This window comes from Podarcis vaucheri, assembly GCF_965113315.1.
Source record: "Podarcis vaucheri genome assembly, chromosome: 1".
NCBI classification, from domain to species: Eukaryota; Metazoa; Chordata; class Lepidosauria; order Squamata; family Lacertidae; genus Podarcis; species Podarcis vaucheri.
In genome coordinates this window covers 41,549,911-41,572,782 of record NC_138759.1, presented here as the reverse complement: position 1 = coordinate 41,572,782, position 22,872 = coordinate 41,549,911, and the positions used below count along the sequence as shown (strand labels likewise).

Sequence of the window (22,872 nt, the reverse complement as noted above, 5' to 3'; positions counted from 1 at the left end):
CTTGATGTAATTGTGCGGGATCTCTACTTCTGCTTCAGCAAAGGAGCCCTGAGTCCTTTGATTAAACTGACAGTCGCCCCCCCCCCCGCCCGCTTTCTTTCTCGAGATGGGGAAAGGCGTGTGGGAGTTGGTTTGGGGTGGGGGTGGGAAGAGGAAAACTGGAGGGGGGTTTTATGCAAATGAGCAGCTCCGAAATGTATTACAAATCCACTGTAATAAACCTGACAGTTTTGACAGTATTGACAACATAAATATATGTTGGAACGCTGCACTTTCAGACACTTAAACCGATGAAGCAATAAAAAGATTCGACTACAATATTTCAAATAATCGACATTGATGTTTTGATACATCATTTTTATACCTCCGATCGATACCCCCCATCCCCACCCCCAACCGCTCTGTGACCGGTCAATTTTAAGTAAAAACCCACCGCAATTATTTACGCTATTGCCAATGACCACCTAATAACTGTTTTCAATTAATTACAGCGGGGCTCAGCACAGGGAGAGCTCACTGGCTATATGCAGTGTGTGCCACAAGGCCCCTCTTCTCCTACAGAGAGAAAATCACCAATATTGCATTCTCTTTGTAAGGGGCAGCGACGGTGTGAATTTTTTTTTAAAAAAGAAAGGTGCATTAAGACTGCCCGATTTCTGGGGAGAAAATCGAAAGAGTTTAAGACGCTGCCCAATACAGAAAGCCTCGCTCCAGAAATCGCGCCGTGTCCTTTTGACAGCTTCCGTGGTGCCCAGGAAAACGCACCCAATATATCCCCGTGTTGACTTTTCTTTCTCAAAGTTGAAATGGGTGGTTCCTTCCAGGCAGCCCCAGAAATGGAGCTTCCTTGAAGTGCCAGAGAGAGTTTGCAGTTTCTGGGTGTGTTCAGATTGGAAGGGACTGTCCGGAATTTAAGCACAGCGGAATCCACAACTCGGCCAGAAGCCGGTTTGAGCCACTTAAGGGCTTTGGGACAAAAGGATCTGAACGCCTGAGCATCTCGGTTTTTAGCTCGGGTGGCGGGCAAGAGAAAAGATTGACCGTTGGGGTCTGTGCTGTCTAGAATCCGCTTAAAAACAGGCCAGGTTTTCCATTCCATTTTGTTTGTTTGTTACATTTGGTAGAATTAAATTGGGAAAGTGGGGATATCAAACGCCATCCCTAACCTAGGGAAGTACCAGGCGCATCCTTCTGCGTTCCCTGCTTGTGTATTTTCTGCCCGGCAGGCAAGGAGGCGGCTTGATTCTGCAACAGAAGGGTTCCCCATCTCTGTCCTTTCCTTGCTCGCTTACCTACAAAACAAAGGGCCGGCTTCCTATTTGCATTCCGGCTTAGGATGCTAGTGCGTAAAGACGGGGCTATGGAGAAGGTGGGATGTGTTGGGGCGCGCGCTGCAAAAGACCTGGCAAGAATCGGCCCCATTGAAACAGGCCGATTTCGAGAGAGCCAACGTGCTTAGGGATCGGTGCTTGACCGCAGGGGCTTCCTATCTCGGAAAAAAAATTCGACGGCGAGTTTGGGATTATTAAGAGGGAAAGGCAGAGCGCGCGCGCAAAGAACCTGAAAGGAACGGGCGAAAGTGCCTTCTTGATCTCCGAACTTTCTGCGGTTAGGGAACTCCTGCTTCGGGACCAGAGATAGCATCCCTTTCCGAAGAAGGGCTTTCAGTTCTGCGGCCAGATCTCTTTTAACTATACAGTACAAAGAAGCGCGGGAGAAAGCGATCTTCAGGGGCTGGTTGGAAGCGGCAGATTCTGGGAGTGTTGGAGTCCCGCCAGATAGCGCTAGAGGGCTGTTTATTGCCTCGCTTCTTCAGTTCAGCGGGATCTTTACAGAATAAACAGGAGAGATAAAGAAATAAAGGGGGGGGGACCCACTCCACAAGTGCCATTTTAATTCCTAGAGGTGTTTGGGGAGCATAATAGAGGCTTGCAAGTGAATAAAGAAACTGGAGCTCATGTTGATTTTGAGCAGAAAAAGGGAGGGAGGGAAGGAGGGTGCGGAAAGTTTAACAGGTAACTTACATGAATAATCCTCCTAATTCAACTTTCAAAATTGCAAGCATATAGCGATAGAGGTCAAGAAAAGTTCACCCTGCTGGGCTAGCATTTACTTGGGGTGGGGGGTAGAGGAGATGTTTGAAAAGTTTGAAAACAGGTTGCTGAGAGAGGAAAGAAAAATAAAGAAGGGATAGCACGAAACGGCCTTTGGAAATAGGGGAGGGAATAAAGAACTGGGTGAACAAGACTCAAGACCAGAATCAAGGAACACCTCCATCCGTCCCGCGGAATATTTGGCCCTGTGTTTATATGGTAGCGCACTCGCCCTGACTGAGTAGTTCTGATTGTGCGTGTGCGTGTAATAAGTAGGAAGAAAGATCGCTACTGCTCAAAATACTTTACAGAAATCTGAGCGAAATGACCATGCCCATTCCATAGCCCAGTTTAGCTAAAAACGCACGAATTCCCACCAAAGACAAAGCATTAAAACGCATTGAAACCGGCGGAGGTTTTTCAACGGTTTTCTGCAGCCACCCACTTTGGATTAACTGGTGGATTGGAGTAAAACAGCAGGGTTTGGGGTGCTGTTTTTTTAAGGATTTGGAGAGTTAAAAATAAATTGCGCCTGTTAAAAAAAAAGTCGTGCCAGCTTTCTGAATAGTAATGATTGTGGTGAGGATGCTTCCAGTATAAAGAGAAAATAGAAGTGAGGAAGTGGCTGAACTGTTTTGAAGAGTTCTCCACCTCCCTGCTTTCATCAGTAAATCTGATCCATTCTTTGTCATTGGTTCTCGAAGCAGAATTCAGATCAAAATATTTAAGAATCATCCAGAATTTTCCTATATTAAAAATGGAGCTATTCCCCCCTATTCAATGTGCATAACCAAAACCAAAAATACTTCATTTCAGCAAACAAACACTGAATAAAGTTGCAAACAAGATTATGGCTGAAGTTATTTGTCCCTCCAGCGAGGCGCCGGTCCTTCTAACAGATGTAGAAAAGCTAAGAGGATTTGAACCACGCGAATTTAATAAAACCAGATTAGCTACATGCACTTTCCACACTGTTAGAGACCCCCAAGTTAATGGCACCAGAGAGTATCTATTAGAATATATAAATAGCAGGGGGGGGGAGGAGGATTTTTGGACGGTGGTCAATAGCAACGTTCTGCATCGGTATCTCACCCAGCCGCCATAAAAAAACCCTTATCCTCTGTATAGCTCAGAGTGTAAATCTGAAATAATAATTTTGTACACATACACATTCTCTCCCACACACACACGTAGACTGAGATATTACCTGTTGTGCAATTCCGCTCTGTCAAAAAGAGAGGAGTAAATTTTAAAAAATAAAATCTAAAAAGACACTCAAATTGTAAAGATGCCACCCTTCCAAAAGCCTGGTTGCTGAAAACAGATTCTTGAAGTTTTAGAGGATTTTCTTTCCCGTTCCGAGAGACAAAGGAAGCGGTTTGGAAGTTTGGAGTGAATAGGGTTTCAGCATCCATATTTGTTCTGGCGCACTTGTAAAATGCGATTTGGAGAGGATCTTTAGCCTACTGATTGTCTCTGTATTGTTTTTCTTGAAACGGATCTTTTGCCCTTAATGAATCCCCACACAGCTGGACAGCTCCTTCGCGGACACTGAGAACCCTAACCCCCAACTGACCCCAATTTGACACCACAAGATGAAATTTTACCGCCTGTTAAAACCATTTCCAGCCTGGGCCAAAAGGGGGGGGAGGGAAGGAAGGGGGAAGCGGATTCTTGACGGAGATGCATTTCCACGCTGGACACCTAATTTCTTTTTTTGGACTTTGGGCCGGTTCTAGAAAGGAGGAAAGCCCCACTTGCAGCTTGCAAGAGGACAAGGCTCTGAAGGGACAAGCTAGCTTGGAAATATCACTGAAGTCCACTGTGGCTGCCGTCCTAAGGACACTTATATGAGAGTCAATCCCACTGACATAAGACGGCCTTCCTTCTGAGTAAATATGTTGAGGACTGTACAATGTATTATTATTATTATTATTATTATTATTATTATTATTATTATTATTATTATCAGCCCAAATGTAACCCATCTCACATGCGTCCAAATTCCGATAACCAACTTCAGACTCTAAATCAGGAACAGTGCTACTCTCAATTAGCTACCCGGGAAATGTGCGTTTTACCGATTTGGAGATGGGGTTAGCTTTTCACCGACCCAAGGAGGGTATGAAATTGGCCACATTGTTGTTATTACTTTGTATTCTCTCAGGTAACTTCAACAGAAGAAAAAGACAGTCGGGGGGGGGGCGGGGAACAGAAATTAAAATGTAGCATTCGAGACGGCAAATGTTCTCGTTTATTTTCCAGATTTTGTTATGTTTGTTATTGGGATATTTAGGTGTTCGGTTGTTTTATTCAGATGCTCGATCTCTTTCGAAAGATATTCAACTCAAAAGTGCCCTGCAAATCCGCGTTACAGAAGCCTGGCCGTCAAGTGGTTGGAACAGAAATCAAACGCACCAACTTTCCTTCCAATGAGCCCAAGTATATGAAAGTCTTTCATGCAACTGGATTATTATTTTTTACAAACTATCCTAACATACACCCCCCCTATAGATTTCTAAACTAAGGCTTTCTCTATCCCCTGCAAGGTCAATTCTTGCTGCCCTCCCTAGAATACAAGTTTAAAATGTGTCCTGGAAGGCGGGATTGTGTTGGCTGTGTTACAACAAAGCGATTCCCAAGGAATTTAGGAAAGTGACATTTTCGGAAGAAGGAGGGAAAAAGCCTCCGTAAGCACCATTCATCGAGGAGTAGATCTCTTTTAAAGCAATCCGTTGGAAGAGTCCAGCTGCAAAAGTAGGAAAGGATTTGCATAACCTACTGCTCTGTAGGTCTCCGGGCACCCAAAGGATTAACCAAGTATTCATTACCATGAATATCTTGAACTGCGTTACCGATTTATAAGACAGAGTAGAAAATACTGCACCACGACAAAAACCTTCCCTCCGCCACCCCCCGCCCGAAAGACGCCTTTCGCCAAAGGAACCGACTTAAGCGCCGCTTGAAAGAGATCTGCATACGGAGGGCGGTTTTACTCACCTTTCAGTAAAGTCCCGGGCAAGTCAGCCACAGAGGAGAGCGCTTGCTCTTCAGGACGGCTTTAATCTTGGAAGAGGTCCTCTAGAGGGGAGAAAGGAAGAGGGGAGGGAAGAAACGGGGGGGGGGGAGAGAGAGAGAGAGAAGGGGGAGAAAAAGCAGCGTCCTGGATCTGGCTCCGCAGCTTCAGAGGCTGTTGGAAGAGAGCGCGCAAGTCTGGCTTAAAGTCTCGCCGATCCTTTCCTCGCCTCGCTCGCCTCTGGAGCGGCGCGTTCAGCCTCTCCCGCTTTGCCAGGCTGAGCGCTCTGGGAAAGCGAAGCCATGCCCAGTGGCGTTTGTCAGCCTCTCTCTCCACGCTATCTTTCTTTATATGTGAGGGCTGATTTCCCGCAGACATCATTGTTATGATGGCTCATTTAATCAAACTGTTTAATTGCTCCGGTAATCACTATCATCATCACAGGTACTCAATCATTCATCATTTTGGAGGGCTTTATTGACCTCTGGAGCACATTCCCATCGCCCATTAAAATCTGGCCAAATTTCTAGAGCCAACCCCACCCCCACTTGGGTGATTTTTTTCCCTCCCTTTCCTCCCCAACTTTCCTTCACTGTGACCCTGTTACGAAGAACCGACTCTCCCTCCGACTCTCCCTCTTCCCAGTTTAAGCAGCGGTGTCATTGTTTTGGGGGGAGTTGTTCTCTCCCCCCCCCTTCAATGCTATGTATGTGCGAGGCCACATTCACAAGTAGATACATTGATAAACCCCACTATTAACAGTATTGTCTGGTTTAGATTTTATGTTCAGGGAGCATGAAAGAGAGAGAGGGGGGAGGGGGGAGTACAAAACTGCAGCAATCAATAGTTTGACCATTGCTCCTCCCCTAAACTTCAAGCATTCCCCATGATTGATGATCTCGGGTAGCTTTGGTAATTGACTGCTCTGAGGTAAGGCATGTTTTAGTTCCAGCAAAGTGATTGGAGGAAGCTGCACAAACACATACACACTAACGTGATAGGTAGCGTGTGTATGTATGTGTGTGAGAGAGAGTGAGAGAGAGAAGGAGCGAGGGAGAAAGACGAAGAAAGTGTGTTGTGTGTATTTTCAAAAGTTCATTTGATCCTTGGGAACGGAAAAAGGGGGCACCATTTCACTCGATTTGCTGAATAACTTTGCTGTAATTAACATAGCCGTAAAAAAGACATTACCAGGGCAAATACTTTAAGCACAGGTTCCACAAAACACAGGTAAAATTGTACATGTTCACAATAACAGGACGGATTGGCCCATTTAAAACAACAACAGCAGCAGCAACAACAACAACACCCCAGTGCATTCAAATCTACACCACTATTTTAAGATAGTGATTTTGCCTTCCAGTCTCCTGGCAGCCTCAGAGCAAAACCTAAAAAGATTTCCCTCTCTCATCCACCCCCCCCTTCCAAAAACATCACACAGCGTGGCTGATGGAAGCGATCACTTAATGAAGAACGATGCCAAATGGGGTTGGTCTATCTTCTGCTCCTGGAAAAGTAATTTCGACAACAACAGCTAAAAGGTAGTGGTTTCACACAGAAAAGGAAACACGCACACAGAGATCTCTTTGAATACAAGATTCTGGCATGGACGGAGGACTTTGTTTAAAGCAGGCTAGTTTCCGCTGGCAGATCAACTTTGCATGCTCTCTCTCTCTAACTCTCTCTCTCCCCCCCCCCCTTAAACCTTTGCAACTGCCTGAGTTCCTTCGGCTTGCATAGTGGCCATTGAATCGCTGCTAGAAGTAACCTCAGAAGAGAGAGAGACTGAAGGGGGGGGCACAATGCGAAGCGCTGGCTAAAGAGTGCAGTTAGGCAGATAAGGGTATTGAGTGATAAAATAATCTAATAATAAAAAGCATGCCAGTGCTAGGCTTGTATGGCACTTCCCCACCCCCCCACCCCATTTCTGGCTTTTTGCAGTTCCCCCACCACGCGCACGCACGAAGCCAGGCAGCCTTTCTTTCTCTCCCTCTCTTCCTTCTCCTGTGCCTCCTTCTTTATCCCACACTCTCCCTTTCCTATCTGAAAAGGCACGTTGATTTGCTATGGGTGTGATTTGCAGGGTGGCTTTCTCCCCCCCCCCTCCCCGGGTGGCGTGGAAGCAGCCCTGATTGCATACTCTGCATATCACAGGCTTTAAGCGCTCGCTCGCTCGCTCGCTGGTTCTGTGCTCGCTCTCTTCTCCTCTCCTCTCCCTCTCCCCTCTCCCTTGTATGTGTCTCTGTTGTAGGACTGGCTATGGCCACCACTACTTCCGGGTTCCGTCATTTCATTCTCCCGCCGATCAGCGCTGCAAAACTGAGCCTCTTCTATAAGCCAGCCAGCAGCCAACCTGCCAACACTTACTGACACTCACTCATCTCAGAGGGAGAGGTGAAGAGGGAGACAAAATACCTACCGGGGAAAAAAAAAAGAACGGAGGAAGTCCACGTTTTGCAAACTATTCCATTTTTCTTCGCATCCTACCCCACCCTCCCCCTCCCGGTAGTTAAAAAAAAGGGGGAGAGAGGGAGAAAAGAACCTATAGCTCTCCTACAAGACAAACCCCAAACGCGGAGTTACTGAGAGAAGAACCCGAGGTTAAAAAGATTCCTCTTTTCTTCTTCATCATCATCAGCCATCATTCATTCACTACCTTGACATTCCATGGCTTTGATTGACAGCTGGAGTGGCAAAAAGCCATGAGACACGACAGTTTGGTTACATGTGGGTTGCTGACGGGCCGATCGTAACCTTCAGTTGGGGGGTTGACGATTTTTAATTTTTTTTAATTATTATTATTTTTACGCAAAGGAAGAAAAAAAAAGGAAAGAGACAGAGAAAGGGGAAACGGAGAAGCAGCGCGCGGGAAAAAAGAAGATCACAAACTCGACGGGGTTCTTTGCCTACTTTTTATTGTTATTGCTGTTGTCTTTTATGATTATTTAAGCGTGCTGGAGAAGTCTATAAGTGGGTCGAAAGGACAAGGGGGAAAAGGGATTCTTCTTCTTCTTCACCACTCAATCACTTTTTTGTTGTTGTTGCTGGACTGGGATATTAAATATAGGACACCTCCAGGAGTTTATCGGAGCGCAGACTGATGGCGCAAAGGGTAGGTTTAAATCTCCAACACTTACCTTACGTGTATAAATCCTCTCTTAAGAGGGCCTGTCGGATTTGCTCGCCTCCGTCGCTGCTGCTCATGGCGGCCACTATTTAAAAAACAACAAAACAAATAGCAGCAAAAATTATTCACCGGTTTTGTGTGTGCGCGCGTGTGCGCGAGTGTGTGTGTGTGTGTGTCTATCTCTCTCTCTCCCTCTCTCCCTCTGTGTGAATGTGCGTGCGTGCGTGTGTGTGTGTCTGTCTGCAATTGTTCCACGCTTCTTTCCTCTCTAGCTTTTCCCCCAGCAGCGCGATTTCCCTGCTCCTCTCTAGCTGCTCAGTGGCGCGGGGTTCACAGGGGGGAAGGCTTGCCTGCTGCTGCTGCTGCTGCCGCCGCCGCCGCTGCTGTTGCTGTGGCTGTTGCCGCCGCCGCCGCCGCCGCCGCCGCCTAGGAAATTCAGCTACGTTTGCTGCTTGGTTTGTCTCTGGTTTTGACAAGGACAAGGGGGAATTGCTGCTAAATAATGTTTCTGGTAACTTTCAGATTATTTGCTCTCCCACCCCCCCACCCCACTCCTCCCTCGCGTTCTTCCTTTCCCTTCCCAGCCCTGCTTCCCACCGCCGCTCCGAAGTATTAATCTGTTTACTTGTGGGTTGTTTTGTTTATTCGTGCTCCGCTCTCTTCTGACTCGGCGAACATTTTTCGCTTCTCCCTCTCCACGCTTCCAGTTTCCTCCTTTATTTTGCCTTCGGTAGATTTCTCCTCGCCATCAGCAAAAACACACACTCTGTCTCTCTTTCTCGCACACACACATACTCCCGGTCCCTTCATTCCCTTCCCCCAGCTCTATAAACTGCACTTTTTATTTTGATTTCAGTCTGTACAGCTTTCTCTCTCTCCACCCTCCCCTCTCTCTGTTGTGGCTGGTCCTGGTTTGTAGTTTTGCTCTGTTTTGTCTGAGTCTGGGTGCTTTACTCTCTTCTGACTTTTGTTGTTGTTGTGTTTTTTTTATTTTATTTCTCTCTCCCTCTTTTTTTGCTCTTTTTTTCCTTTCCTCAAACCCTCTTTTCTCCCCCTGGTTTTCTTTCTTTCTCTTTCTTTCTTTCTTTCTTTCTTTCTTCTTTCTTTCTTCTGGCCCATTTTCTTTTTGACAGTACGATGAGCTGCCTCATTACGGCGGGATGGACGGAGTAGGGGTACCTGCTTCCATGTACGGAGACCCTCACGCCCCCAGGCCGATCCCCCCAGTCCACCACTTGAACCACGGGCCGCCACTCCATGCCAGCCAGCATTATGGAGCCCACGCCCCGCACCCCAATGTCATGCCGGCCAGCATGGGATCGGCTGTCAACGACGCCCTGAAGCGGGACAAGGATGCGATCTACGGGTAGGTACGAGGCAGGGCGAGCCCGGCGCCATGGCCCGGGTCCTTTGCAGCTTCTGTGCGGAGGGGGTGCGCGCGCGCGGAGGGCTCGGGGATCTTCTTTCAGAGCAGAGACGATCGTAGCAAAGAGTTCCGAGCGGGTAGCCCTGCTGCTTCCATGCGAGAGGGAAATGGCAGGGGAAGGTTTCGAGCAGCGTTTTCAAACAGGCTGCCCTTCCCTGTGTTGCTGCGCTTCTTTTAAGTGATAAGAGCAATTTAGGTCGGTTTAGTCAGGAATGCCGTGAACCCCTGTATGGGGGAGTGCACTACAGTGCAGAAATCCACCGATATTTCGGATGGACCCATAAGGTAAACTGAAACTGTATTCCCTTTTTCAGTTAAAGCAGCCTTGATCAGGCTTCCCTAACCGGAGAGTAAGCCTTTGTATAGTTCCGCAGGCACATTTTACACAGAAGTAAGTTCCACGGGGGTTGTTTTGTTTATTATTTAGGGGCTGAGCTGTAAATATAGAGCCGACTCAAAAATAAGACGGTGGGGGTAGTCCTTTGAAAACACCCCCAACGCGGACAAAAATAAATTGAGAAAAGAGGTGGGAGTTACTGACATCCACAGGAGAACAACTAAGCATTGTAGTTGGGAGAATGGAAGTAACTCTCATCAGTACAGATCTGTTTGGCTTATTATTACATTGCTCTAAAATAGGATGTAGTGTCATCACCATCCGAGGAGAGATAAAGAAGGAAAAACAAGAGAAAAACACATTTTCTGCTTATACACAAATGCCATACTTTCGCTTTCCCCTACTTCAATGTCTGCTAGGGCAATTGGGGTGTCTCTGTTAGTATTTAATATACATATATTTCTGTTCAGCTCGTTTATGGCTGGGCAGTTGGTATTTTTATCAGGATGCCCTTCTTCAGCCTGGAGAAACTTTGCTGGCATCCTCTTCCCCCCTCTTCCCTTCAGCAAAAATGCACGTTTTCTGGCTGCTGTTAGATTTCACCGAGATATTAAGCAGTTTAAACAGTTTGCGTAAGAATAAAGTTTCCCCTTTTAGCTTGGGGGCAGGAGCGCCCACCCCACCCCTCCTTCAGTTATTGTGGAAACCACGAAAACTTGGCAGCTGAGCTACTTACTGCTCGCCTTCTCGGTGCTTATTGTATTGGCTTATAGGTTCGTGAGGGCCCGATTTTGGCGCTTCTTTTTTTTTAAATTTAAAGTTTGCATGTGTGTGTGTCTGTTGTTTTCCTCTCTGGCCTTGGCCTCGCTTTCCAGTGCTGCTTCCCCCCCTCCCCCGCCCCATTTTTTTTTCCTTTATGGAAAGGCTGAGGCGTTGTGAGAAAGCGTGGACGTGTTTTGCTTTTTATTTTCGACAGGAAAAAAAAAATACTTGTTGATCAGACTTTTTTTTCTCTCTCCCCCACCCTCTCTCTCCTCCTTCTCCTCCTCCTCTCAACATCTCCTTTAACCCCCACCCCCCCTTTTTTCTTTTGTGTGTCACTGCCCGGCAGGCACCCGTTGTTCCCCCTCTTAGCTCTGGTCTTTGAGAAGTGCGAGCTGGCGACCTGTACCCCGCGAGAGCCTGGGGTGGCCGGCGGAGACGTCTGCTCCTCAGACTCCTTCAACGAGGACATCGCCGTCTTCGCCAAACAGGTCGAACGCTTTTTAACCCGCCTTTTCTCCCCCCCCCCACCCCGCGCAACACCCCCCCCCAGGCAAAAGCAACACCTCGCACAAAACACCTCTTCTCCCCCCCCCCACCCCGCGCAAAACGCAACAACACAACTTTTCCCATGTCTCATTCCAAGTTGTGAGGGAGAGAAACGAAGCGTGTGAGAGTGCTTACATAACGTGGTTGTGTTTGTGAGGAAAGATTCCTCGCCAAAAACTGGCCCAAATCATATCTTCACCCGCACCCCCCCTCTCTTCTCCCCGTCTCCCCTTTCTCTCTCTCTCTCCTCTCTCTCTCTCTCTTTCCCCCTCTCTCTCTTCAGTGGACACTGGGAGACATTCATTGGTCACTCTTAGCTTAACAGGAAAGGGGCATTGTTAAATGCGGGTGGGGGGGTTAAAAACTCTGCGAAGGGTTTTAAGTCTTTCTGAAACCTCTCAGTTAAACAGGGTGGGTGGGTTTTGGGGCACAAACTGCACAGAGTGGCCTTCACTTTGCGTCACTCTCCTTTAGTTCACATATTTATATCCTTTCCCCCTCCAGTTTGGACTGCTGCTGGTGGTGTTTGGGTCAGGGGGAGTGTTAATAGGAGTGTGTATGTTAAAGACAGCTGAAATATGCACTGATTTCCCCCCCTTCCCTTACTTCTACTTCATGTAGGTTCGGGCGGAAAAGCCACTTTTTTCTTCAAATCCAGAGTTGGACAATTTGGTAAGGTTCACTTCACCCCCAACCCCATTTTGACTTTTCTTGCCCCTTCCTCCAAGAAACCCCAGCTCGCCCTTTTTTAATTATTATTTTTTTAAAAAAGGTATAATTGCTAAGCAGGCTGTGTGTGTGTGTGTGTGTGAGAGAGAGAGAGAGAGAGAGAGAAACAGACAAGACAGAGAAAGAAAGATGCTTATAGAAAGTGACACTAAGGAACCGGGAAAGAGCGAACCATCCTTATCCAGGGGCTTCAAAGAGCTCCAGTTCTTAAACATGGCAAGAGGACAACAAACACTTGAGTCCCCAATGCATTGCAAAGCTGGGTTTAAGCCCCGGGAAGCAAAAGGGAAGGAAACGGTGGCAACACGATTCTTTTGCTAATGTGGGTGATTTCAATATTAAAAGTGCTAGAAATCCGCTTGCAAAAGAAGTGAAGGCAAACCATTCATCTGGAGCATTTCACCTTTTCTTCTTTTTAAAAAGCCGGTGGTGTGGCGAGTGGCTGTTTAGCTGCTTGGTTGCTTTGCGGACTTTCAGAAACCACTGGGGGAAGGACACCTCTGTAAACCACTAATAACTGCTTCTCTTTAAATGTGTGTGTGAGACAGAGTAAGGTTTTTTTTTTTTTAAAGTGCTTTAGGTTAAAGTTGATCAAAATTGCCCGAGCGTGTCCAATGAGCTAAAATCCTGGATAATGAGGGTGCGCCCTGACCATCAGCGGCTCCCTGCTTGGGTTGGTTTTTCCGTCTCCCAAATGACAACTTCTCTGCTCCCAATTTTCTTTCAGATGATCCAAGCAATACAAGTCTTAAGGTTTCACCTTTTGGAATTAGAAAAGGTAAGAGCAAGGGGTGCTACCTCCTTTTTTATTATCTAACACCCGCCCATCCCTGCATCTTAAAGGTTGTCTTTCCGGAAATGTCAGCTGGACACTGTAACTAGTACTACAAAGCACCGGGTGACACTCAACAAAACAGGCACTCCCCCCCCCCTTCTGGAACTTCTCTATTATTTCCAGTTCCAATCACCCTTTCAACTAGCCCCTCCTTTCCCAATCGATTGTATCTCCCCTCTCTGTCTTCCAGCCCTCTGCAATTTTCTTCAGCCAGGGATAGTATTTTAAAATTAAGTATCTTCTCATTCAGTGCAGACCTGATCCTCCCATTATCTCCGAGCAAAACATTAAGATTACAAAGAGAGTCACAGTGCCTATGGAAAGGCTAAGGTGCTACAAGGAAATGATTTTGTGATAAAGATCGCTCCTAGTTCCTATAGGAGGTTTCAAAATGTTCACTGCTCTGTCCCAATCCTTTCTATCACTCTTCCCTGCTGAACTGCCTATGCTTCTAGATTTTATTTACGTTTGTCCAGATTTCAGTGCTTTTGATATTATCCTAAATCAGATTTTCTTCTGTCTATAGAGTAGGCTCTCCCCCTTCCTAACTTGTTGCTCAGGCAAGTCTCAGGGGAATAATATGTGCTGTAACAATTTCTCTATTGTTTCCTTGCCTTCAACTATTATGCCCCTTAATTAGAGTTATTCTTGGAATAGATTTCTTTCACAACTGGGGGAAAAACCCTCTCCAGTTGCAATCTGATATTTTTCCTCCCACACTCAATTATTATTTTTAATTTTCTTTTTCTTTCCCTTTATTTAAATATATCCAGGTCCATGAGTTGTGTGATAATTTCTGCCATCGGTACATTAGCTGTTTGAAAGGCAAAATGCCCATAGATCTAGTTATTGATGAAAGAGATGGCAGCTCCAAATCTGATCATGAAGAGCTCTCAGGATCATCCACAAACTTAGCAGACCATGTAAGTCTTTTTGATAATTTGTAAAGGTTATAACACATTTAGTAAATCTGTAGATTGTTGTTATTACCACCACCATCCCCACTATTTTGTAATTATCTGCTTTAAATCATGCTTCATTTTCAGTAGGATATTTTAAAGTTGTTTTTTCTTCAGTTTTTGGGGGTGGGAGAGGGGCCCTTTTCATTCAGTTACCGAAAGGTTAACTTATGGCTTGCAGAGTTCATGATCTGAGTAAATGGAAGAGTTGGCAAACTGTCGAATTGGTAGATGCAGCCTTTTCTGCTTTGCAAGACCTATGATCAATGTCACAGAAAAGGAGTAGTAAATAGAAACTTAGTAAAAAGTTGTTGATTTCTGCACTCTGTCTCTAAATGTCAAGTGTTGAGACTTATTGGCAATTATACATTGCATTAAAACAAAGTTATGGTTTCCAGTGCTTTTTCTATGATACAACTTATTATTAGAATGTGGACTTATTGCCAAGTGCCTGGAGCATCTTCATAATAAATTGCAATAACTTTGATGAGCCAATGCACTGCAGAGGCTGGAGAGAATTAAGATTGAGTAACTAGCTACAGGTTAGTGGTTAGTTTTATCACTTCAGTAGCTGGTGAATAAGTTAATGTTTTGGTGGAATGTTCACAAGTGCAGTTGCATGTCTGGCAGTGGTTTTTTTTTTGCAAGTGTTTGCCAATTTACTTCAGAGAAGAACTTGGGAAAATTTACCATAAGTATCTACATTGTTAAGCTTTTAAACTTGGGGAAGAAGAAAATACAGTGAAGAAACCGATTGGGGGGAGTTACTTAGGCTTTGGCAATGAGCTCATGAAACAAACAACACAGACCATGTTAGGAACAATATTTTAACTGTGGGGTATTAAAAGGGGATTCATATGCTATGTATAGGCATCTAGAGGTAATCTTTAATATGCCAAGGAAAGTAGATATACATGTGAAGAAGCAGTTTTCTGTTTGATTATTTTCCTTTTTGAAAGCATGTTGTCAGGTAGTTAAATATTTGCTTTTGTTGTGTATTACCTTTGTTCAGAAGAGCAGAAGTAGTTGTAAAAAGAATAGAAAAAACACCTCAGGTTTATATACGTTGTAAGCCATTTATTTAATTTTTAAATACTATGATTCTATCGTTCCATTGTCAATTTCCCCTTCTTTTGAAATACGGTAACTTCAGGGACAAATTTTCATGATATTTAGTATTTTATAATTATCACTCTTAAGCTACACACACACACACACGTACGAGTAGAAACTACTGAAAGTTTCCTTGTTGTTTTATGATGTCATTTGCTGCTAATAAGGTCCATGAAGCATGACAGAACTTTGACAAATATTTCTTGTATGCAATTTCAAACCTTAAAGTAGTGTGCATGTGAGTTTGTGGGACCCTTAGAAAAGGTTCTGAAATGATAGGCATCCTGAAGGATCAGCATCCACTATATAAAGCAGTGCAAAAACATTGCATGTGTTCCCAGAATAGTTTCATTATAAGAATTTGTTTCATGTGGAAGTGTAGAAATGGAGCATGCTGATGTTTATATTGAAGAGATTAGATAAACTAGCCTGTTTAGGGCCTTGGCAGATGGCGAATGCTCAAGCCAATTTGAAGTGCTCTATTATAATATTTAAATTCACCTACAGTGATAGGATGAGGTTTCAGGGGGCTAGCATTTTATAATTTTATAACTGCCTTAATGGAAAATAACCTCTTTTCCTTTTTGATCTGAAACAACAAACTCAAAAAAGTGACAATATATTTATCTTACACCCATTAGAGTTTGCCACTTCACTGGGTATTACAATTTAAAGCCTTTTATTTCCTGGAGATTTGAGCCATAACATTTTTACCTTAGCCCCCTGCTATTTGTCTTGAAAGAAAGCAATAATTTGTGCAACAAGAACACCAACTGGGAAATGAAGAGTTATATCATGTAGTTGCATTTAGGGAATAGTGTCTTATTAGACATGTGAGTTAACATTGTCATCCAACATAAAACTTTAAACTAATATTATATAGTTGTAGATGCAGATTGTATGTATGTATGAATGTATGTATGTATGTATACAGATACAGATATCTATCTTTGTAGGAAGTTTCATGTAGCTGGTTTGTTTTATTACAATGCTCTAAAAAGCAGTTTGTAATAATGGTGCCTTTTGTAATTTTAATATTTTGCTGGAAATGACTCATTTGTGAATGCCTACCTGCAAATTAGAATGGTTAGCATGAAAACTTCTCCAATTTGATACTGTAGGTTTGTTCCCCCTCCCATTTGCTTTGATATGCATATTTAAAATACAGCCCCAGGCTAAATCTCATTTGGTGAAAGTTGGTGCAGGGGTGATGATGAACCACTTCAGAAGGACACAGACAGCATGTTGTTTCCTCTGTTTTATTTCTTGGCCCACTGTTCTGATCCATGGATCCTTCTCATAGTTTTATATGCATTTGAAATACTGACAATATTTCAATTGATTGAATATGAATAATGACAGCTTTAAAAAGAAGTGTAATTTAATTTGTTCTGTGCCAGGGCTTCTCTTGTGGATATGACAGTTTGTGACAGATACTTGACACCCCCAAATCTCTATACCTCTATTCAGTGTGCTTGTGTATGTTTATGGGTATAGGTCTACAGCAGTGGCAGCAGTATATTAGATACTAATGGGGCTCATGATTTTATATCACTACCCAGCTTAAGAATATAGCTGAAGGATACTGAAGAAATGAGAGACTAGCTAATATTTACAGAAGGGCTCTTGAATACGTGATATTCAAATACTGTATATTTTCTTTATGGGACCCCACTGCTGTGATATTTATCTAACTTAACTTGGTAGGAGAAACAGTTTGGTCTCTACAAAAGCAATACGTTTTCTAGGAAAGCCAGATACCCCTGCTACGGTTGATGGCAACAAAATGCAAATATTGAATTATATTTTATTGTTCTGTTAACTTTTATATAGCATAGTAAGGGTAAGTTGGCATATAACTTTGTATATCAGCTAGGATAATGCTAGCCACTGAAAAGCTGCAGCTGTTATATACTATGCTGCATTTAGTAAATATAACAGCCCATAATTAGCATTTGAATTTTTAACACCCTCGTATACTTTTATTGCTCTAAGGTATTAGCTATAGATGGGTAGAAGGTAATTACAACCATGCCCTGACTGAACCAGACTAACTAAAAACCTACTCTAGCTACAGTTCAACTTGTGGTTCTTAGGAATGACAATTTATCACTGTCTCATGTGTACATATATAGCCTAATATGTATTCCTGACGCTCCAGTTTTTGTTTGGGTTAACCATAACTCATATTTTAAAATAATGGCAGTAAAATGTTAACTACTATAGGTATTTCAATAGCAACTAACAGTTTGTTTAACCTATACAGTTGAATGTTTACGCAGAATCATTTTCTATAGAAATCCCACTGATTCCAAGGAGCCTTGCGTGCATGTAACTACTCAAAGGATTGCAGCTTCTTTTGGCATTTCTGAATTAATGGTTTTGAGAAAAGACATACCAATCTTTCCCCTTGCTTGTATATCATTTCAAGCTGAGTTCTTTCTGCACAGAGGCCAAAGCTGACTCTCCTGTCAAGAACATGGATGAGTTGGGCCTCATGTTGTAGGATAAACATCAAAACAGAGTTTGGGAAATATTAATGTGCATAATTTGCACAAGCATTTTTCTATATAACAATACTTCATATTTATGTAAGTGCTCAACACTGTTTATAACCATTATCTCAATAATTCTTACAATAGATGTGTAAGGAAAGTTATATTATCCCCATGTTACATATATACATATACATATGACTGAGGCTGAGAGATTGGCTTCCTAAGACCACCCTATAAACTCTTCTGTAGTTAAGAATGAGTTCACATGTTACATTTTCTTAAATATATAAGATTTTTTAAGTTTAAACCTAAAAGTGTAAATTGTTAATACAATGAATAGTTATTTAAAACTACATAGAAACCGAGCCAGAACGATGTGCAGCTCTTGTTGAGTGTGTTCCTGCTGGGTTTGTTGCTTTGTAACATGTGAAATTGCTTAATATATTGACTGTACGTTTATGTGTACTTAAAAAAATTATCATCACCATTTACAACAAATTGATTCCATATGTGTAGGAGAAAATATCTGTTTTCATATGTGCTTCAGTTTTCTTTTCTGGACTTTGAAATGTTGCACCGTTTTCTAACATCATGCAAAGCATGATTGTGGTAAAATGAATAAATTACATAGGACAACATTCTTTTTTCCTGGTTGCTCAGATTTATCTTTAGCTCTTTTATTAACCAAGAAGTGAACATCAACTTACTGTAAAAGGCTATTGCCAGGAATGCAAGATCAGGGCATAAAGGCTTTTTTGTAAGATTTAGGATTGAGACCCATGTTACTACCGGCATGTATGGATTCTGCTCTCTATGGCAGGCAGTTTGTGTGAAGCAGGTATCCCATGGTTGCAGCGATATTTACCGTACCATTACAAACCCTTGAGTAAAGGGAGGGATTACTTGAAATGTAGTATCAATTTCAGTAGGGCTGCTTAAGAGTAGGTGGTTCCAGGAGTGTGACTATATTATTTTCTAGTGGTCATACTGTGTATAATATAAAAAAGGAAAGTAATCTGCCCTCACAGCAATAGTAATAGTATGTCGCTAAATTCCATAGTTTGTGATTTGAGGCTTGCAAAGCTACAGGCTTTAGCGTATATGATACCAAGATTTTAACCCTACTGAGGAATAACATATTTGATAAGCTGACACCTTCTCTGGTGATTTTTGTATAAATGTCACTCAATCATTTCTGTTTTGCTAACATCCACTGCATGCATTATATTTGACATAATAATGCTGTTCCATTTTGGTTCTAATGAAATCATTGCAAAGTTAGTCACTTTCTTAAATATGCCCGGATTTCCCCTATGGAGACTCAATTGCCATGCTAGGTAAGGTGTTGTCGAAGTCAGGCAAACACTTATATATGATTTTTTGATTCCTCCTTTTGCTTAGGTGTTTCATGGGGTGGGGGAGGGCATCACCTTATGGAGTTGGACCTGGCTCTCTAGTACTAGAAGTACTATTTATTTATTTACTTATTTGTTTGTCCTAAGATTTATTACCTGCCCTTCACCATAAGGTCTCAGGATGGGTTACAGCAATATAATGTGCAGTTATAAAAACCGACGAAACCGTTACAATTGTAAAAGCAAGAAAACAATTCCAAATAGAACAGAGCAATACAAATGCAGCAGAAGAGGTGTCCAACACAAATGTATGAGGATAATTATATGGTAAAACTGTATGGTAATGATTTGTGAGGTAAAAAAATTAGCACCTAAAAGGAATTGTTGGAAAGAGGCAGCTTTTGTAAATAACCTACCTTTAAAGCCTCATTTTTGTACCCACAGGTGGTTTATAGATTAGATTAAAAGTTTAGTTGAAATATAAAATGCACAAGAGATTTATATACCTTTCAGGTACATCCTTTTAGGATAGATATGTTAAAACAGACAGTTTAAGGCAGGTAATGTTTTTAAAAAGCTTATGAAAACCGTCACCACTGGGAGAAATGCACAGTAAGAGATTTACTCAGAATGCTTCCGAATTAATAAAAATATTTAAAAACACATTGGATTGGGGTGAGGGTGCGGATGTAAAAACAATTACCCCTTTTCACTAAAAGCCATATTTGTTGTATTATTTGTGCAATTCTGTGCACAGCGTTGATCGTTTTTATTTATCCATGGAATATAATTTTAGGAACACATTTTTAAACTGTGTTTTTTTTCATTAGTTTGTTTTATATTAGATAAAAGCAAACTTCAGTGCTACAGAATAGAAGTAAATCTCACTGAGTACAGTGGGGCTTACTCCTATGTAAGTGTGCATCAAATTGCAACGTGTGTGCGTGTGTGTGAAATGTGTGTGCATGTATGCATATATGTACACATGCCTATTTTATATACTATTACATATACTATTTTACAGATTTAGCCAGTTTAGAGCTTCATGCTCCATACTGAAGCTTCTTTATGTGTGTTGCCAATCACCCCAGCTAGCTCTCAAATTTCTTACATTTAGCTACTTTGCTGTAGCCTGGGAGTAGGTTATGTTTCCACCTTGTACAGTATTTTGTGTCTTGTAATATGTTAGCATATAGGACCAAATCATGAGGGCCACAGTAAGTGGTGTAGCTTATCTGATTGCCATAGTACTACTTGGGTGACTTAAGATCTCATCTTCTTTATGGCTATGCCACAGATGTGATGAAATGAAATGAAATGAGATGGATTTGGTCTATAGCCACTGTGCCATGCCAGATTTTCCATATGTGAAACGGATTTATAAGAACTACCTTCAATCCTGTGCACAAAATATATTATACATCTTCTTAATGGGAATCCAGAGGTGGAAGTTCCTTTCCCTGTATTATGAAATGGAATGTTTTATTTATTTGCTGTGTATAGGGAGTGCCTGTTTCTGGATTCTGTATATATTTGAAACACTCATCAAAATCAGTGGCTTATATCTTCTTCATTTTATTCACCTGTGTGTGTCACTGAAGTGCATAGATTTGTTATTGCACATATTATGGTGAAATAGAAGCAACTTCATCATGGTAAATTGAGTTGTACCACTATAAAAGCAGTATGAGATCAGAATCAGTCCCAGAGGGGGCCCTTGCATAATTAAGGTGATTTTGCCCAGTTTGGGATGCATAAGGAATGTACAGTTAACCCATCTGTATCTGTGTAAGCTGACATTTACACAGAAGTTTGAGGCTTGTTAAATCAGTGTGCTTGGCACTGCACAAGAGGAGTGACCCATATATAGGCATATAAACAGGGTTTGGAAAGTAATTCTTTTTCTTTTTTTTTTAAAAAGGAAGAAGCCAGATCTAGTAGTAGTTAAAATGCTTAATATGTCCACTGGATTTGTAACAACGGCAAAATAGTAACGCAACAGATTTGCCTCAAATTCCTAGAGACTTTTGTGCTTTCCATGCTCTTCTCTAGATTTAGCAAAATTCAATGATAGTGCTAAATCAATTTTTTTTAACTTTCAAGGGAAAAAACACTGGCAAAATTGTGTTTCTGTGGAAGGCTGTGTGCATAAATGAGAAACGTTGGATAGCTGCAGAGTGATCTCCTGTGGCCCTGCTAGTACAAGCCTTCCCCATATTGTCTCCTGCTTTTATATTAATTACAACTTGCATTATCAGCTGTGAGTCTGTAGACCAGCAAATAGAAAATACTGCCCCTGGAGACCTAGCTTCTTGTATCTATTTTCCATCTCCTATTGTGCGCCACTCAGTATTCACTGCTTTTCTCCTGGTAACACTGCTCTTTAACGCAATTAGGTAAGAGCAAGAGGAGCGCCATCTTTGACTCCCAATTATTAAAACTACTGGGAATAGATACATGTACACTCTGCCTTCAATGGTACATGGTGCTTTAGTTGACGATCAGATACACACAAACTCTAAAATATATGAAGATACTCTACGTGTTAATAATGTTTGTGATGTTAAGGAATCAGCTGTTGTTGTCTGCGTGTAATTCATGCATTTATTTATTTTCCTAGCCAGCACCATTTATAGCACGAGTGCTCATTTAATAGCAAATATATAATAACATCAAACTTTTTTTAAAAAAACCCAAATACTACCATATGTGCCTGTAATAAACTTTAGCTTTAGGCAACAGCCACAATAAAAAGTATGCCAGTATTTCAAGAAGAGCTGAAGTCATATTTTTTGTGGGTTGAAGTCAATGAAAGTTAACTTTCCCCCCCCAGTGGATTTGCATATAATGAAATGGTCTTCCAAATGGGTCAGTATGAATTTACATTGAGGGCGTGCCAAGTTTGTGATATCTCTGATTGGTAGCCTATGCTCCCTTCCAGCCCAAATTAGTCCATGGTGAGGTGATGTGTGCATGTTGATACCATGATGGATTTTCAAGTTGAGTATAACTTTCTGTGGTGAATGAAAAACTGGTTTCAATAATAGAATCATATAATTGTGGAGTTGGAAGAGACCCTAAGGCTCATCTAGTCCAGGTACCCCCAAACTCGGCCCTCCAGCTCTCTTTGTGACTACAACTCCCATCATCCCTAGCTAACAGGACCAGTGGCCAGGGATGATGGGAACTGTAGCCCCAAAACAGCTGGAGGGCTGAGTTTGTGGGTGCCTAATCTAGTCCAACCCCTTGCAATGCAGGAATCTTAACTAAAGCATCCATAATAGTTGGCCATTCAAGCTCTGCTTAAAAACCTCCAATGACGGGGCATCCACCACCTTCTGAGGGAGTCTGTTCCACTGTCAAACGTAACTAGAAGACAGCACAGGCTTACTGAAAAATGTAGTGCATTGGTCTCAAATATGAGAATAAGCTCTAAGACGACGTATTTTGAGTAATTTTCCAAAAGTGGGTTCAACCCAAACAACCATAACACTGTGCAGTATTTGAAAGCAGAGGGCTTTGGGAAGGAGGTGCGAAGCTTTACTTCAATGCTCTAATTTACCAAGAAAGTTTAGGGGACTAGCCTAGTCCCCCTAGTCTACTGACCACACGCCACTGGTTGAAAGTCAACTGAAAAAGTAAACCAAAAATTACAACATGCAAAAAATGTCAGCAAAGATTTGGTTCTTATCATCAGGGCAGTATTTCCCAGTTTTTGGACACCTAATGAATATCGCTATGTTTGTTTTGGTGCAAACTTAGATTTCAGGGCTGATATGAGCTCATGACAGAGCACAAGATAGGAGGTAGTCTTTTAAGTACATGGGGGCTAATTTTCACAATAAAGTTGGAAATATATTTTGTTTCTACAAAACCCGTGTAACATAAATATATTTTTTTCTCCAAAAACTAAAGAAGACATAAATGACAACTTATTTAGCTGCACTTTATCCTGTTACAGATGTGTCTGTGGTTATACCATAACTACAAAGTAAACCACACCAACTGGAAACTCCCATTGACTTGAATGACCTGTGAATTCGATTCTAATATATGTAATCAATTAAGCTGAT

General features: G+C 42.3%; 1 protein-coding gene across 12 annotated transcripts in view; it reads left to right on the top strand.

Moving 5' to 3' along the window:
* Nucleotides 1-7,222: 7,222 nt before the first annotated feature.
* The window catches only part of MEIS2 (Meis homeobox 2), a 233,754-nt gene continuing 218,104 nt past the window's right edge, over nucleotides 7,223-22,872 (top strand). Inside the window, exons 1-6 of one of the 12 annotated variants that reach the window (XM_082240355.1) lie at nucleotides 7,223-8,221; nucleotides 9,370-9,602; nucleotides 11,111-11,252; nucleotides 11,932-11,982; nucleotides 12,767-12,817; nucleotides 13,648-13,797. In XM_082240355.1, the coding sequence (XP_082096481.1) occupies nucleotides 8,210-8,221; nucleotides 9,370-9,602; nucleotides 11,111-11,252; nucleotides 11,932-11,982; nucleotides 12,767-12,817; nucleotides 13,648-13,797 (639 nt within the window). In that variant the 5' untranslated portion in view covers nucleotides 7,223-8,209. Of the gene's footprint in view, nucleotides 8,222-8,260; nucleotides 8,748-8,943; nucleotides 9,603-9,724; nucleotides 9,948-11,110; nucleotides 11,253-11,931; nucleotides 11,983-12,766; nucleotides 12,818-13,647; nucleotides 13,798-22,872 lie in introns of those variants that run through there. The other 11 variants (XM_082240350.1, XM_082240344.1, XM_082240345.1 and 8 more) reach the window with 11 other exon arrangements.